This window comes from Stegostoma tigrinum, chromosome 4, assembly GCF_030684315.1.
Source record: "Stegostoma tigrinum isolate sSteTig4 chromosome 4, sSteTig4.hap1, whole genome shotgun sequence".
Taxonomy (NCBI): Eukaryota; Metazoa; Chordata; class Chondrichthyes; order Orectolobiformes; family Stegostomatidae; genus Stegostoma; species Stegostoma tigrinum.
The window spans coordinates 71,201,636-71,219,175 of NC_081357.1; the positions used below are offsets into that span (position 1 = coordinate 71,201,636).

A 17,540-nucleotide genomic window follows, 5' to 3' on the forward strand; every position below is an offset into this window, starting at 1 on the left:
CTTGTACGCTGAGAGATTTTCAGAATGAGCAGAACTTTGCAGACAGGCTTACAGGAGAGGGCCACAAATTTTGAAAATTTACCATTGGTTTACTAAAATAGCACTAATTTACCAAATATGTATGGTTGCTTACTTTGATGAACACAAAATTCACAAAATTACCAAGACTGGTAGAACCTGCTGTCTCTAAGAGAAGTAAAAGAATCTGAGCAGACATCTTGATGAAGTATGCAATCTTAGAAGGCCCTTTAACATTGTTTTCACATGCTGTGACATTGAACTTTATCAGTCATTGCAGATGACATTACAAAATGAGTCATCATTTAATCCTAACTCCAGAACTTCACCCCGCATCAATGTGGGAACTGTTTTTATGGAATCTGGATCAGCAAAAAACTATATCAGAATTGTTGGTCTGATAGTCTCAGCTGCTAAGTAGGCCAGAGGACTAGCATGGCCTGTGACAGTGCTAATCCAGTACAATCTCAAACCTGTCTCATTCTCCAGATAAGCATACTTCAACGTGGACATGTAGAGATGGTGCAGATTAGCCCAGTATACAATAAGCACATGCAGCATGACTTTCAATACAGGTGCCATCGAATATGGAGTCAGGTTTTCTTCCCCTTCATTTTTAAGTGTCATTTTGTAATCCTTTAGCCCACCAGCATTGACAAACACTACTAATTGACTCAACTGTACAGGAGACAGAGTGTTTAGAGGGATGGTGCAAAGACACAATGTAGTGATTTTAACAAGGTCAGCCAGTTGGATCTCATAGGTCATGGGGCAGTATGGTGGCTCAGTGGTTAACACTGCTGCCTCACAGTGCCGGGAACCTGGGTTTGATTCCACCCTCGGACGGCTGCCTGTGTGGAGTTTGCACATTCTCCCCATGTCTGTGTGGGTTTCCTCCGGGTGCTCCAGCTTCCTCCCACAATCCAAAGATGTGCAGGCTAGGTGGATTGCTAAATTGCCCAAAGTGTTCAGGGATGTGTAGGTTGGGTGGGTTATAGCAGGATGGGTTAGGGTGGGATGCTCTGAGAGTCGATGTGGACTTGTTGGACCAGAGGGTCTGTTTTCACACCGTAGGGATTCTATGATTCTACAGAATATGAGTTCCCTGATCAGGGCTTTTAATTTGGTGCAACCAGGGAGCTATGGCTGACATTGTCACATACCCAAATAAGTACAGTGAAAAGTTTACGAGTCATCACTTAAGGTGTCATCTTCTTCAGTACAAGTTCCTAGAAAAAAATCTAAAAAATAAGGTAACTAAGAAGTCCAGCATTACAGATCATGGGAATAAATTAGAAAATGAGAAATAGAAGGTTAAGAACAAAATTTCTTCCAATCCAGTCCATACTAGCACCAAGCCTCTAGTCTGCACTGGCCTTGAGTCCAAACTGCACCAGGCTTCCCCCTCGAAGCTCTTGAGGCCAGGAGATGGGTCTGGAATCACCTCGAGGCTGGTAGTCCATGCTGAAGCCACATTGGGCCAAATATCAGCCACAGGCTACTAAAAGACTACCATGCTGAGCTCAATGACTGCCATGATAGGCCATGAGACAGCCACGCCAGGCCAGGAGACTGCTATAAACAGCTAAGAGGGCACCTCACCAGGTCCACGCTGAGGCCAAGAGTCCAAGTCTTCACTGAGGCTTGGAGTCTGAAACTGCACAGAGCTCAAGAGTTCAGGAATTAAAAAACAGAAAAAGAAATGGATGGAGTGGGTGGGCTCCAGGTGACGTGCCCTACTGTGCTGTCTTGGAATGATGGGATACTGACCTTTATGGAATTATTTCACAACAATCTCTCCATCAATGTCAGCAAAACAAAAGATTTGGTTATTGACTTCAGGAAGTGCAGTGGATGGCACATCCCTGTCAGCATCAATGATGATGAGGTGGAGATGGTCAAGAGCTTCAGGTTCTTAGGAGAGATAACCATCAACAATCTGTCCTGGCCCATCTTTGTTGACGCTAGTGACAAGAAAGCAAAACAACACCTCTACTTTCTCAAGAAATTCAGTGTGTGCGTAAAAACTCTTATAAACTTTTATAGATGCACAATAGAAAGCACCCTATCTGGATGTGTCATAGCTTAGTATGACAATTGCTTTTCCCAAGCCTGTAAGAAACCAGAGAGTTGTGAACATAGCCCTGTCCATCACACAAAGCAGCCTCCCATCAACTGACTCCATCTATACTTCTTGCCACCATGAGAAAGCAACCAAAACAATCAAAGAACCGTCCCAACCCAGTTATACTCTCTGCACCCTTCTATTGTAACGGCAGAAGATATGAAAGTTTGAACATGTACAAACAGCTTCTTCCACACTGTTATCATACTTTTAAATGGATATCTTTAACGTTAATGTTGATCTCTCACGGCAGCTGTGACATTGTATTTTGCACCCTGTTCTATTACCGTGATGCATTTACATAGTACAATCTGCCTGTAAAATACGTGAACTTAAAAATATGTGAATACTTTTCATTGTACCTTGGTACATGTGACAGTAATAAATCAAATCAAAATTAAAAAAAAAAGCCGTTTATAGTTTTGTCATCCCATTGTGTGGAAGTTGCCCATTTCAGTCAGTGCTTTGTCGAGCTTAATTCACGGTGTCAAGTCTGCTATGGCTGGGAGGCATTTTTCTTGTGTAATTATTCACTCTTCACTTCAATAATTATGCAACCATGTTCCTGAAAGTCTTTTCTGGGAAATCAGGCAACTGGTAAACTGGAAGTGCTCACCATTAATGGGCACCTATTGTGCTTTCAGTCTTGGGCAATTTATTTAAAGCCAAGCTGCACACCACATTGCGTGCTCTGATTCAGGTTTTGCTCTTCATATTGTGAAGCTGAAGCCTCAACATTCAACCCAAAGCATAGAGAAAAGGTTTGTACCCTGCTTTGCGGGTGGGGAGCTAGATGTGTTGGTGGACAGTATAATGGAGAGAAGGACAGTTCGTTTCCCATCTGACTACTACAGGAACCCATACTATTAGATCCCAACCAACCTGAGCACAAATTGCAGCCTGGGCCAGTGCCCCGTCCTGAGTAAAGTAAATAGACTGTCTTCCCTTTGCTGCCTAATGCTCACATAGCCACCATTCACACTAACTCTGCCACTACACATACTTCTCACCAAGATTCATGGATTACGCCACTGAGCATTGCATGCGGCATGGCCATTCAATGGCTCCCACCCATCACATCCTTTCAAACTACTAAGCCTTCCCATCCTCTGCACTTCCAACCCACTCACAGGGATCCCCCATCACTTCTCTTGCTCTTGCATCACCACTAACTGTTCTTCTATCTATTTCTACTATATTCAGTCCTTATCTCTGTTTAATCAGAGGAAAATGTGTACTACTCCTTCGAATCTAATTCCACAGCAACCTCTCTGACCTTCCTGTAATCCCCAGACTGGTTGTACTTGATTTTCAGGACACAGCTTGGTTTGATTCATGAATTCTTATTATAGAGATTGTAATGAGGTCAGTCAGATGGACCTCATAGAATATGAGTTCCCTGATTGGGGCTGCTAATCTGGTCCAATCAGCGAGACCTGGCTGACATAAAGGGATGAATGTCAGGGATATGGGAATGCCTGACTCAGCGAAAGGCAGTAGTATTGTCAAAGGCTATGCATTTGTCAATAATGGGTGATTGGTTCTAAGATGCCGGCCTCTGAAGAGTTATTTCACTGATAAGACTAAATGTTTGGTTCACTGTGGCCCTGTGCTAGAATAAGGCAATATCCCTTGACTGAATGTAATCCTTCTTCACCCAACTAAGGATTGCTCCCCTCTACACATAGCCATTTGCTTGAAGCACATGCAATCTGTTTACCGTGTAAACTGCAGAGTACATGCTGTCTGACTGATAGATTGACCTTTCAGTGCCTTCCCATCAATATAGGATGCTTGCCTCTCCAGCTGAATGGAAAATGCAATGCAAGCCATAGAAGCTGGCAACTAATAAGTAAATGAGTACGTGCTGGGTTTGTGCAACTTTCTGCTGGCCTTAGTCTGAAGTGAAAATACTTGGGACATACCCAAATAAATATGCACAATTCAATAAGTAAGTTTTTCAGTATATGCAAATAAAATAGAAAATCATGAAACAATTTGCTTGGAAAATTATGAAATAAGTATGGTCATACAATAATGTCAGGAATGAATATTTGAAACCCAGAAATCTATCTTAAATGCAAATACAAATGGAGTGGGTATTAGGACTGGATTGGTGCCAAGTCAAGGCAATTTGAGAACCTTTTAAAAGTGCATAGGACCAACTGCAGTTTTCCCACTCCACTCCCATTTACTGCAATTTTTTGCCAGAGTGGAACAGGGATGCATTAGCCTCCTTGCATGCACCACTCTTGCCCGTCGCAGTTCCATTGCTTGGGGTGGGTAGTTCTAAGAAGGGGCTATATGTACATTGCCCATGCTAAAAATAGTTGATAATATTTATAGTAAACATTCCATAAGAACAAAAGAAAAGGAGCAGGAGCAGTATGATGCAAGCAGAAGTAAGGAGTTGTAAAGCATTAAGTGTGCTAAGAAAACAAGCTAAGAGCCTTGGAGACATCCTGTGCAAATATATGAAAAATATGTGTATTCATGCGAGCAAAATGGCCTGAAGAAGTATTAAGTGTCATAGATCCAAATACAGAAAGGCTGAAGTAATGTGTTTTTGTTGGTCTGAGATCACAAATATGATGAATTTAGTTCAATTGGCCTGTATTCACTCGAATTTAGAAGGATGAGAGAGGTTCTGACGGAAACATATAAAATTCTGACGGGGATGGACAGGCTGGAAGCAGAGAGAATGTTTTCCTCGGTTGAAGAGTCTAGACCCGATGTTCACAGACTTAAGATCGAGTGTAGGTTTTATAGGACTAAAGTACAGAATAAAGGATAGTAAGCCTGTGTAATTCTCTACCATATAAAGTTGTGGAGACAAGTCACTGAAGGTATTCAAGAAAGAGATAGATACATTTTTAGATATTAAAGGCATCAAAGAGTATGGGAGAAAGCAAGAATGTGACATTGAGATAGAGGGTCAGCAATGTCTATATTGAATGGCAGGTAAGGGCCAAATGGCCTATTCCTGCTCCTAGTTTTCATGCCCATGTGGTGAGACGAGTGGCTCGCCAATGACTATTTGCAAGGACAAAGAGTCAAGGAGGCTAGTGCCATGGGGCATACAAGTTATCCACACAATATCATTTTGGCAAGATTTACAGCGGTTCTTAAAGTTTTAGGGCCTGTTTAATCAATCATGAATAATCACACCATTGCTGGGGCAAATTAGAGAGTTTTAATTTTTCTTTGCCTTGCTGTGTCTGGCCTGGGTGTGGTTGAAGCTGACACTGTGGACAAAGGTAGCAAAAAGATGCAAAAGTGGCAGGGTAATCTCCCAATGACCTTCATCGCTAAGCTCTCCTGTTATCATAATATTCATATGAATCACTAGTTGTATAAATGTGACTTTTGTTCTTTACCTAGTTATGGCTGACAGCTATGTACCAAGGCCTAAAAGCAGGCACTTTCTTCTGGCCTGGATCTGATGTGAAAATAAATGGAACGTACCCAAATAAATATATGAAATTCAATAAGTAAGTTTTGTCATATATGCAAATAATATGAAATAATCATGAAGTAATTTGCTTGGAAAATTTGAAATGGGCATAGTTGTGTAACAATGGTAGGAATGAATACTTGAAATCTGAAAATCTATTTTTAATGCAATGGCAAATGAAGTATTAGGACTGGATTTATGCCAATTTGGAACCCTTTAAAAAATGTGCATCAGATCAACTCTGATTTTCCCACTCCTTTCCTAATACCTGCAGTATAGGATATTGCCTGGATAGAATATGGATTCATTAGCTTACTTGCATGCACCACTCCAGTCACTTCACCTGACAAAAGAGCAGTGCTTTGAAAGCTTGTGATTTTAAATCAACCTCTTGGCCAAAACTGGGTATTATATGATTTCTGACATTGCTGGGGTGGGTAGATCCATCAAAAGGCCATAGTTACATTTCCTCTTGCTAAACATAATTGTCAATATTTCTATTAAACATTCCATAAGAATGAAAGAAATAGGAGCAGGCTAATCAACACTTTGGGCCCATTTCACCATTCAATGAAATCGTGGCTGACTTCAACTTCAACACCATTGTCCAGCACTATCACTAAATCCCTTGCTGTTTTTAAAATGTGTAAGTTCACTGATTTCAGTCTGGAACATACCCAACAACAGTCTCCTCAATGCTTGGGACAGAGAATTGCAAAGATTTAACATCCTCGGAGTGAATAAATTTCTTTTCATCCCAATTCTTGCCTGCCCCCCATTCTGAGGCTGTGTTCCTTTGCTGTGGACACCCCAACTATGGGAAACAGCCTTCCTGCATTAATTCTTTTGATCCCTGTAAGAATTTTGCATGTACAAAAGTGCAATGTGTTTACTCATTCCTCATTTAGCAATTGTTCTATCCCATTAAGTCATTGTGTAAATATATATGGATACTAAGTTGTGGATCGGTTCCATGGCCAATTTTTCCAGATGGTTTTAACTTACTAAATCCTCTTTAAACACGCAATGTGAAATTTGGAATGTTTAGACAGTTTTCATGAAATTGTTATAATTAGACCATTCTAATTCTCTTGGAAAATTGTCCAAATTTAGTTCAAATCTGCTGAGTTACGTTGTATGGAAACTAATACCAGGCATTCTTGATTGAAGGATTATGTTGGATCATGTCTCATGGTCAATGTGTCATTATACTTTTAAGAGACAAGCACATGGCATCATTATTGCATCAGTGTATGCAACCTAGGATATAAGGAACTAACATTCCATATTACCTTGGGATCATTTGAAACATGACAACCTGCTGAAGGCATATTGTTTCTGGTGGCAAACTAATGTTTGTGTGTGCCTGTGAATAGAACATTAGTATATGATAGTCAGCTGTAAGAAATTTAGTTTCTCAGGACCATGATAACCACTCCAATTTCGTATGTTTTACAACATAGAACAATTCAGCGCAGAACAGGCCCTTCGGCCCTCTATGTTGCACCAACCTGTGAACTAATCTAAGCCACTTCCCCTACACTATCCCGTCATCCATATGCTTATCCAAGGACTGTTTAAACACCCCTAATGTGGCTGAGTTAACTACATTGGCAGGCAGGGCGTTCCATGCCCTTACCACTCTCTGAGTAAAGAACCTGCCTCTGACATCTGCCTTAAATCTATCACCCCTCAATTTGTAACTATGCCCCCTTGTACAAGCTGAAGTCATCATCCTCGGAAAAAGACTCTCACTGTCCACCCTATCTAATCCTCTGATCATCTTGTATGTCTCTGTTAAATCCCCTCTTAGCCTCCTTCTCTCCAATGACAACAGACCCAAGCCCCTCAGCCTTTCTTCATAGGGCCTGCGCTCCAGACCAGGCAACATCCTGGTTAATGTCCTCTGCACCTTTTCCAATACTTCCACATCCTTCCTGTAATGGGGCGACCAGAACTGCACGCAATATTCCAAATGAGGCCGCACTAAGCGTTTTGAACAGGATAAATGTATTGGTAAAACATCCTGCTGGAGGCAAACTCACACCAATATAAGAAGACATTGGAACTTTGGGAAGATATCCTTTTATCTGGAGGGTGATGGAGTCTGGAAGTTGGATGTAAACCTGCTGAGGCATCATCGTCTTACCTGCCTCTTCCAGGTGCTCTAAATTTCTTGCCAAAAAGGCAATGGCAAAGCCACTGGTGGGCTTTTCTCCGGAATCAAGACCCTTAGAGGCCATCAAGTGGCTGGCACCTATTGTGCTCAGCGACACCACTGACACCTGTGGATAAAGTTAGAAGGAGATGGTAGACGACCCTAGACAAAGATAAATCATGTTCGGTGGAGGAGGAGTTATTTCTCGAGTTTGGCCCAAGGTAGAGTTTGGAGCAAGTGAAGCTGGAATCAAGGGCATATGGTTGGCTCCCAGCAGAAAGTCTCCTGCTTCCTGCCCAATGTCTCAATCAGGCATTAAATTATCTCGATTGAAGAAACCCCTCATCCTGATGTGACAAGTGGCAGTTTGACCTGCTGTGCACATTGCATGGTAACAGGGTCATTGGCAAGGTGAAGCTCTTCAGTTTTCTTTAATTGATCATTTAGGAGCCTCAATTGGTGGCAAGTGGGAGTGTAAAGCATGGGCTTTCCCGTCCTGAACACAATTCTGGTGGCAGCAGGGAGCTCGATGTGTTTAGGTAGGCCATCAATCAACTAAGTAAGAGCCCTTCTTACTTTAATTTCACTATCTCTGAGAGGAGAAGATCCCACATTCATTGTCTGAAAGTCTGGCAGACAGAAGCCCTCAAAATATTTCAACATTTTGTGGATTTCCACATGAAATGCAGTAACCTACAGGCCTACAGAGCAGCATCTGAAATGTGGAATTAAGCTCCAACAGTTTTCCTGCCACAATGATTGGAAGGCCTCCTTCGGTGCCCTAGGTTTCCATGTTTCTGACCAGAAATCTTCAAATATTTTCAGAAGTCAATAAAATGCAATGTGCATAAGTCAATATCGGGTCATGAATGGATTCAGAGAGCAGAACCTCTAGGTAGGGTTTTGTGTTCCCAGCCTCGGCAGGTAGGAAGCCCGTAAAATTCCCCAACTGGCTTTCTTGGTGCTTTCCAATCAGTTCTCAACCTGTCCAATTTTAAATGGGGTGGGCAAGACCTTGAGTCCTTTTGCCTTTGCCCTAATTGAGGCCCTAACATGGCCAATTATCAAGGATGATTGGCTGAATTTTGTTTGGGCACTGTGTCCCCAGAATTCAGCCTATATAGTGATGCTTTGCCCATATATTATGTCAATGGTCTCACAGGCACCACCACTCAGACAGTGTCCTACTAATTGCCTGCCTCTCCGTTTGTCAACATGTTAAAGATGGCAGGCAAGTTCTTGAGAGCCTCAGTGAGGCCAACCTCCAACAACCACAACAAAAATGTGCCCTTTGCTTACACTGGACCATCAAATTAAGAGGGCCAGAGTCAGTAAGGCCATCATCTCATAAGTGGGAGATGATGATGTAGTGATAATGTCACTTCATTAGTAATCCAGAAGCCCAGCTTTATGATGTTGAAATACAAATCTCAATTCCATAATGGCAGCTGGTGGGATTTAAATTCAAGTCGTAAACCTGGAGTATAAAGCTAGACTCCATAATGATGACCATTACAAGTGTCCTTGCTTGTTGTAAAATCTATCTGGTTCACCAATATCCTTCCGTCTGAAATGGTCTGACAAGTTGCTTAATTCCAGGACAATTATAATACTCACATTCCATGAACAAATTTTAAAAATTTAAAATGCACCACTGCTTGAAAAGAAAACAAAACATCCAATCTTTCAGTGAGTAATTATTTGTATGAAAATCAAGTCGGCGTTGTTACCATGTAATGAATATAATGAAGCCTAGCTGCTGGGAATTATTACTTGATAACAAGTAGCAGTAGCATTGCTTACCTGTAAGCCATAATGAATGCTGACAGATTTACCACTTTCTCCTCCCTCTAATGCTGGTTTAGGCAGATTACAGACTTTTTGTAGTGAATGGGGTGGAGGTTAGGTTATGCTTGTGACATTGCCAAATTTTCCCATCTTTCAATGTACTTGGAATTATAAACATTCAAAGTTTCATTTATTTTGTTTTGTAACCAAGACATTACAACATGTCACCACTATTAGCCAGCAACAGATTTACTTCCCTCAGCAATTGACAATGGTCACCCAAAACACAGTCACTATTTATACATAGAAATATTGGTACGTGCAGGGCACATGTGAAAAATATATGCTTTTTATAAAATGGAAGGAAGATTTCTAGTTGTTCTGGTAAACTACTGCTGAATGTCTAAAGCAAATTCCAGGCAATTCAGTTCAGTCATAAACTTCTAAATTAGTTTAAATAGTTGATAGACAAGGGAGTCAAGAGTTATACAGGGATAGACAGAAAAGTGAAGTTGAGGCCACAACCAGATCAGACATGATCTTATTTGAATATAATACCAAAATTGAAGAGCTTAATTGCCTACTGCTGATCTTAAATCCTACATTCCATACCATGCAGTAAAACATATTTGTTGAAAATTCTCTCATCTGCTATTTGAACAAATATCTGATTACATTAAATAATTTGAAATCTGCAATAAAACGGTGGACAGTGGAATGTTACTTAAAGATCAATTAATATTTTAGTTACCTCATTGTTTTTGATCCAAATTAATAGGATTTTGACACAGTATTAATGTGCATAAAGCTAAATGGTTTCATGATCAAATAACGTATTCTGTCTGAATTATATTGCCACAACTGTGTTGCAAATCTAGATGATTGTAACTTCTACTTAATTATGTTTCATTAATTGTAACCAATGCATCAAAAATAACTGATGCAATCTTTTTATCTCGAGTTTTACTATGTCTCCCTTTTGCCTGCAAATGTTTATATATTTTTCAGATCAATTCCATTTGAAGAAAGGGTATTTACTGTCTTGAAATGGCTCAGCCTACCTGAGTCAGAGAGGTAATCACTTTTGGCTATTATCATACCAACTGGTCATTAGTAATCAGTCTGTTTGCAGAATATAAATAAAAAGTCTGTCCATCTACTGTCTGTCAATCATGAGCAATTTCATTAAGCAGATTTGTCTGCTTTACAGTTGTTGTCCCATTTCCTGGTTTCTCTGTTCAATTGCTTGGCACTTGTATCCAAAGCCACAAGTCAGTAGCTCTTATTCCTTGTGCTCCAAAATAGCTCTTCAGCCTCTGTTCCAAGCTGTTGGCCTTTGTATCCTGCCTCATGGTCTCTACACTTCTTTCAAACCATTCTACTTTGCACACTGACCTTACGTTTAACTTTCTCTCCAGGCCCTGCTGAGCTCTGATATCTGTTTCCTCTTTATCCCAGATTCCAGCTCTCCTAATCCTTCCTCCAGCCCCACGCTTCCCACTGATTCCTCAGTTCCTCAAGCTTTAACCCTCCATCTGTGTATGCATTATTGAGAATCTGTTTCACTGCAGTGGCCAAATGATAGTTTGCGTCCCACATTTGTCTTAATATTTCCATAGGAGAGAAAAGGAAAGAAAAGGGAAAAAATAATCAAATAGAAGGGAGATGGGAGAATGTAGAAAGGGCTGTTGAATGTCAGAAATGTGTGAGGAAAACAACTGAAGAAAGGGAAATATATAGAGGAGAAGGAGGACCAAAAAAGTAAAGGGTAATAGAAAGAAATGGAGATTGACAAAGGGACAGATGCCAATGCATCTAAATGTAAGAGTTGTACACCATGAGAAAGTGAGCACCCCAACAGAGAGGGACAGAAAGATGCAGAATGTAGGAGCCAAGCTGTGGAGGAGATAGTCAGAGAAAGGGACACAGTTTGAGTTCATGTGATCAGTGATCATTAGTAATCAATCAAGTTTACAAAAATAGCTATTCAAATTAGAAATGTATGTGAGCTGAAAATCTCAGCATTGCTATACTAAGTGTTTGATTTTGTCAATCAGGCCAAACTTTTATACCTTATATTTTGAAGAACCAGATGGTGCTGGACATTCATTTGGACCTGTTAGTAGTGGAGTAAGTTAATTATTTGTATTCTAATTAAGTTTTTAGTATGATTAATTTACATTTATTTTTCTTGGATATATAATTAGCTTGTACACACACTTTACAGTTTTAAAATATTCAATTTGTCTCACTTGTTACCTTTCATAAAAAGTTACAATTGAAGGGTTTGATTTATGCCTTTTGATATTTTCATTATAAAATGATATAGTAATAGAGTCCTACAACTGGAGACAAGCTCTTCAGCTCAAACTGATCCATGCTGACCAAAACGTCCAACCGTGCTAACCCCATTTCCCTGCACTTGGCCCATATCCTTTTAAACCTTTCTTACCCAAGTATTTGGCCAAATGTCTTTTAAATGTTGTTAATGTGCCTGCCTCAACCACTTCCGTTGGTGGTTTATTCCATATGCATACCACCCTCTGTAAAATAGTTGCCCCTCAGGTTTCCATGTATTCTTTCCCCTCTTACTTTAAACTGATGCCCTCTAGTCCTTGATTCTCCAACCCTAGGAAAAAGACTAAATGTGCCCACCCTATTCATGCCTCTCATGGTCTTATACACTTCAAAATGTTCCCTCTTAGTCTCTTACACTCTAAAGGAAAAATGTCCTAGCTTGTCAAACCTCTCCATCTAACTCAGTCCCTTGAGTCCTGGCAATAGCCTTATAAATTTCTTCTGTACTCTTTCCAGTTTAATAACAACATTCCTATTAGCAATGTGACCAAAACAGAAGACAATACTTCAAGTGTGGTCTCACCAATGTCCTGAACAACTGCAACATAACTTGCCAGCTTCTATTCTCAACATCCTGACTGATGGTCAGTGTGCTAACAGCCTTCCTTGCTTCCCTGTCTACCTGCGACTCCATTTTCAGAGAACCATGCAACTGATAACCATGGTCCCTCTGTTCCACTACACTGCTTAAGGTCTTACCATTCACCATGAAAATATTACCTTGATTTGACTTTCCAAAATACAACAGCTCACACTTATCTTTATTAAGTTCATCTGCCATTTCTCAGCCCACTTCCCCACTTGATCAAGATCCTGCTGCAATTTCTGATAAGCTTCCTCGTTGTCCACAATACCACCTATTTCAGTGTTATCACAAACTTACTACTCATGCCTTGTATATTCTCATCCAAATCATTGGTAAAGCTAACGAACAGCAGTGGGCCCAACACTGACTCCTGAGGCACACCACTAGTCACAGGCCTTCAAGTCCAACAAGCATCTTTCCACTATTACCCTTTGCTTCCTACCATCAAGCCAAATTGTGTATCCACAATTTAACATGTTATTTCTAGTGCTGATTGCTAGATAATACTGATGCTTTTGCTCCTGAATTGTTACAGTCTTTAAGCAATGGTTTTTTTATTGTTCTTCTTTTTCTGACCATTTTTGTCTCCTCAAATATTACATTTATGATTTTTATCCTACACTGGTAATATTAGTCCCATCCTCTATCTCTTTTTGGTTGAAGGTGAAGTATTTTAATTTACTACATCTGCTTGGATAGTAATTAAATTTGCCTAATTCCCTTAAGTACTTTATTCTATCATCCCCAACATCTCATCTTTCTGGTGTCTTTTGACTATATATTATTGGTTTCCCTTCCCCATGCAATGTGTCTCTTGTGATCCTTGTAAAATTGTGTATTCCCTTTAACAAGCATCATATTTCAATACTTTGTAATTCAAAAATATTTCCAAAATAATAATTTTGACTAAAGTAAAAGCAAATACTGCAAATGTTGAAAATCTGAAAGAAAAACAGAAAATGGTTGAGAAACTAAACAGGCATGGTGGTATCTGTGGAGAGGGGAATGTTAACTGTAACAATTTTGATTTTTTTTTGGTAGTTTAGTTTCTTTATGTTTATTCACTTTCCACTTTAAGCCAATCTCAGTCTATATCTAATTACCTTCAGGTGTTATTTTCTATGTTGGAATGTTGTTTCATATTAAGTGTCCAACCTTTTTTGCTACAGGTGTACAGGGTGTTGGTGACACCACATTAGAAGCACTGTGTATAGGCTATATCTCCTTATTTTAAAAAAATTATATAATTTTATAAGCAGTTCAGGGAAGGTTGACTTGCCTAATTCCTGCAATGGGGTGGGTTGGCTTATGAGGAAAGGTTTGGGTCTTTATCTATTGAAGTTTTGAAAATAAGAGATACGATCTTGTTGAAACAAATAAAGCCTGAGGGGACTTGATAGGATGAACACTGAAAGAATATTTCCCCTTTGTTTCTAGAATGAGGGAACATAGTTTAAAAGTAAGATGAAAATAATATTTTTCTCCTGGAGGGTAGTTGTTCTGTGGAACTCATTTCTTCAGAGACTAGTGGGAGTTAAATATTTTTAATGCTGAGAAGGGTAGATTCTTGATGTTTGTGGTGAATCTCATACAATTAAAGGAACAAACAATGGAAATGTGTCAAACTCCTATTTTAATGTACATTTCGCTTTAGTGCTGATAATGTTCTGCACCAAAGTTGTATCACACGTGCCAAACATTGATACAAAATTAGAAATTTAGACCAATAACTAAAGCATCTGAAAATAGAGTTCTTTCATTATCTAAAGTGGGAAACTTAAAGAAATACAGGCCAGCATGGTGGCTCAATGGCTAGCATTGCTGCCTCACAGTGCCAGCGATTGGGTTCAATCCCACCCTTGGGTGATTGCCTTTGTAGAGTTCACATATTTTCCCTGCATCTGGAACAGGTTTTATCCAGATGCTCCAGTTTCCTCCCACAATCCAAATGAGTGCAGATTAGGTAGATTGGCCATACTGAATTGCCTTTGTAGTGTCCAGGAATGTGTAGGCTAGGTGGATTAGTCATGTAAATGCACAATGGCAGGGATAGGGTGTGGGTGGAATGTTTTTTGCAGACTTGCTTTGGACTTGATGGGCTGAATGGCCTGTTTCTATACTGTAGGGATTCAATAATTCTAAGTCATTTTCTGTATTGTCTTAAATTACCAACAATATTAAATCTGAGTATTCCATAGAACAACAGATAAGCTGTTAGAGACAGAGGCCATTCAGCATAATGTATCTCTGCTAGCTGAATGAACTAGCTGTCCATTCTGATTCCACTTACCAGCTCCTGGACTGTAGCCTTGTATGTACAGTGCTTAAGTGTAGATCCAGGTAAGACTGCATTCTCTAGATTGTTGGATTGAATGGTCAAGAAGCAGTTGGTGTTCAAGTGTTACTTAATTATTGGTTCATGTCTCTTGTTATTTTGCAGGTGATCGAAGCATTACAATCAGTTGATCAGATAATAGGAATGCTGATGGATGGACTCAAACAGAAAAACCTGCACAAATGTGTTAACCTCATTATTGTGGCTGATCATGGTATATCCTTCTAGTTGTTTGTCAAGAAACACTCAAAGCACAAGATGTTTAAAAAAAACCCAAACTTCTAAGGTTTTAGAATGGATTGGTAGCTCAGGTTGTGGGTGTTGTGGTTGGTTGGCTCACTGAGCTCGTTCGTTGTTCCGCAGATGTTTCATTACCCTGCTGGGTAACATCGTCACTGCAGCTTCTGATGAAATGTTGATGTGTTTTCCCACCTGTTATTTGAACTCTGGTGTCCATTGGGCTGAATTACCTCACTTCTGGTTTCCCTTCATGGTGGAGTATGTATGGGGTTGATGTCTGTGTTTATTGTTGGCTTTCTTAGTGGAGTACCAGACTCCTACAACCATCAGAGTAGCACACAAACCCACATGAACTCTTCGTCAACTGCTCACCCGAACCAAAGACCCACAGGACCAATATCTATACAAGATTCCCGGCAAAGACTGTGACAAACACTACATTGGACAAACAGGAAGGAAATTAGCCAGAAGAATACATGAACATCAATTGGCAACAAAAAGAGATGACCAATAGTCACTCATCTCTATCCATATGGATAAGGAGAACCACCAATTCGATTGGGACAACACCAGGATCCTGGGACAAGCAAAGCATAGACAAGTATGGGAATTCCTAGAAGCCTGGTACTCCACAAAGAAAGCCATCAGCAAACACATAGAGCTAGACCCCATATATACTGCATTGCGAAAGAAAACCCGAAAGTAAGGTAATCCAGCCTAATGGACACCAGAGCTCAAATAACAGATGCGAAAACACAACAACACTTCATCAGAGGCTGCATTGATGATGTTATCCAGCGGGGTAATGAAACGTCTGCGGAACAACAAACCAGCTTGGCTAGCCAACCAACCACAACAAAAAAGCTTAAAAAGAATTTAACGCTCTGGTAATATTGTAAATTTACCTGACAGGCACATCGCAATTGCAAATTGTATGAACCATACCAGGATGTGCAATAAAACAACACAGCAAAATAAATATAGTCGTGTTCATTTGACTGAAAAACGGATAAAGGAACAAAACTTGTAAAAGTATACAATAAGATCTTAGCTGACCAGATAATCCCCTAACAGACGTCTTCAATATAAGCATTCAGCATCATGTTCTCTAAGAACTCAAAGTTTGCCTGTCTGATTTTGATAGTCTTTCAAATTTTTGCTTGTTGCAATTAAATGCAGCATACTTTAAAGTGGGTCCTGCAGAGAAACCCCATCAGATGCAGACAGTATAATTTCATGGTCTGGAGAGTAATGGGCCACATAGGATTTTGTGGTCATATTGGTTTAAAAATTCTGCTGGATCTGCTTATCCCCAAGCTGTGTTCCTGAACAAAGCTCTGTCCTAGATTTGCAAAGTTATAAATGTTTTCTAATTTATGGAACTACCATTAATCAAGTATTTTGTTTCCAGTGAGCTGTAGCTGGCATGGTGCTGTTCTTAAATGACAAATACCGTATGACTTTCAGAAATACTCAAATTCCCTGCTGGTAGATGATGGCCAGTTATCTGTGACCGACACTTCCAGGAGTCCATGTATAGCAAAAGATGCAATGATTTTCTCTATTGTCGTCCCTGTGTTTGATGAATGAATTTTTTCCCCCCTTTCCAGCCACTTTGAGCGGGAGCCCACAATGACTAAAAACATTGATCTCATGAAAGGACCTGCTAAAGCTGATTGGTTAATTAAACATAATTAGGTAATGATTAAATGTAAGCCATACCAATATTAACAAGAATGGTCTCAATAAGAATTTAAGATTAAAGAAGATCCAGTATTTATTTTCTACACTAAATATAAATGCTATTTTTGAAGGGGTTAATGCATTTTCAAAACTTGAATGGTGTTCCTTACCTTACAGCTGTTTTCCTGAATTTCCTTCTCTTCCAGGAATGGAAAAGACCTACTGTGACCAAATTGAATATATGACGAAATATTTTGAAAATGTGGATAATTTATATGTGTACAGTGGTCCAGCTGCTCGCATTCGACCAAGAAATGTTCCCAAGGACTATTTGACATGCAAGTATCATTAATTTAAAATACAAAAGGATCTGTTACAAATCATAGTTTGATTTACAACATAAACAGTGCCATAAATATGACCAAGGTGATACAACAGAAACAGTGATGTAAATACCACCAGCATGAGGTGGGTAGAGTGTTTAAAATTACAATTGCAAACACTCAAACAAAGAGCTGATAGCCAGAGACTATTTCCCAGGGCAGAAATGGCTAGCACGAGGGGTCATAGTTTTAAGCTGTTTGGAGGAAAGTATAGAGGGGATGTCAGAGGCAGGTTCTTTACGCAGAGAGTTGTGGGAGCATGGAATGCGTTGCCAGCAGCAGTTGTGGAAGCAAGGTCATTGGGGTCATTTAAGAGACTGCTGGACATGTATATGGTCACAGAAATTTGAGGGTGCATACATGAGGATCAATGGTCGGCACAACATTGTGGGCTGAAGGGCCTGTACTGTTC

General features: G+C 39.9%; 1 protein-coding gene across 1 annotated transcript in view; it reads left to right on the forward strand.

Annotated features, from left to right (window-relative positions):
* Positions 1–17,540, forward strand: part of LOC125452266 (venom phosphodiesterase 1-like) — a 155,325-nt gene that overhangs the window by 66,417 nt on the left and 71,368 nt on the right. Inside the window, exons 11-15 of the mRNA XM_048530470.2 lie at positions 5,525–5,634; positions 10,552–10,617; positions 11,601–11,673; positions 14,928–15,036; positions 16,952–17,083. Of these exons, the coding sequence (XP_048386427.1) occupies positions 5,525–5,634; positions 10,552–10,617; positions 11,601–11,673; positions 14,928–15,036; positions 16,952–17,083 (490 nt within the window). The remainder of the gene's footprint in view (positions 1–5,524; positions 5,635–10,551; positions 10,618–11,600; positions 11,674–14,927; positions 15,037–16,951; positions 17,084–17,540) is intronic.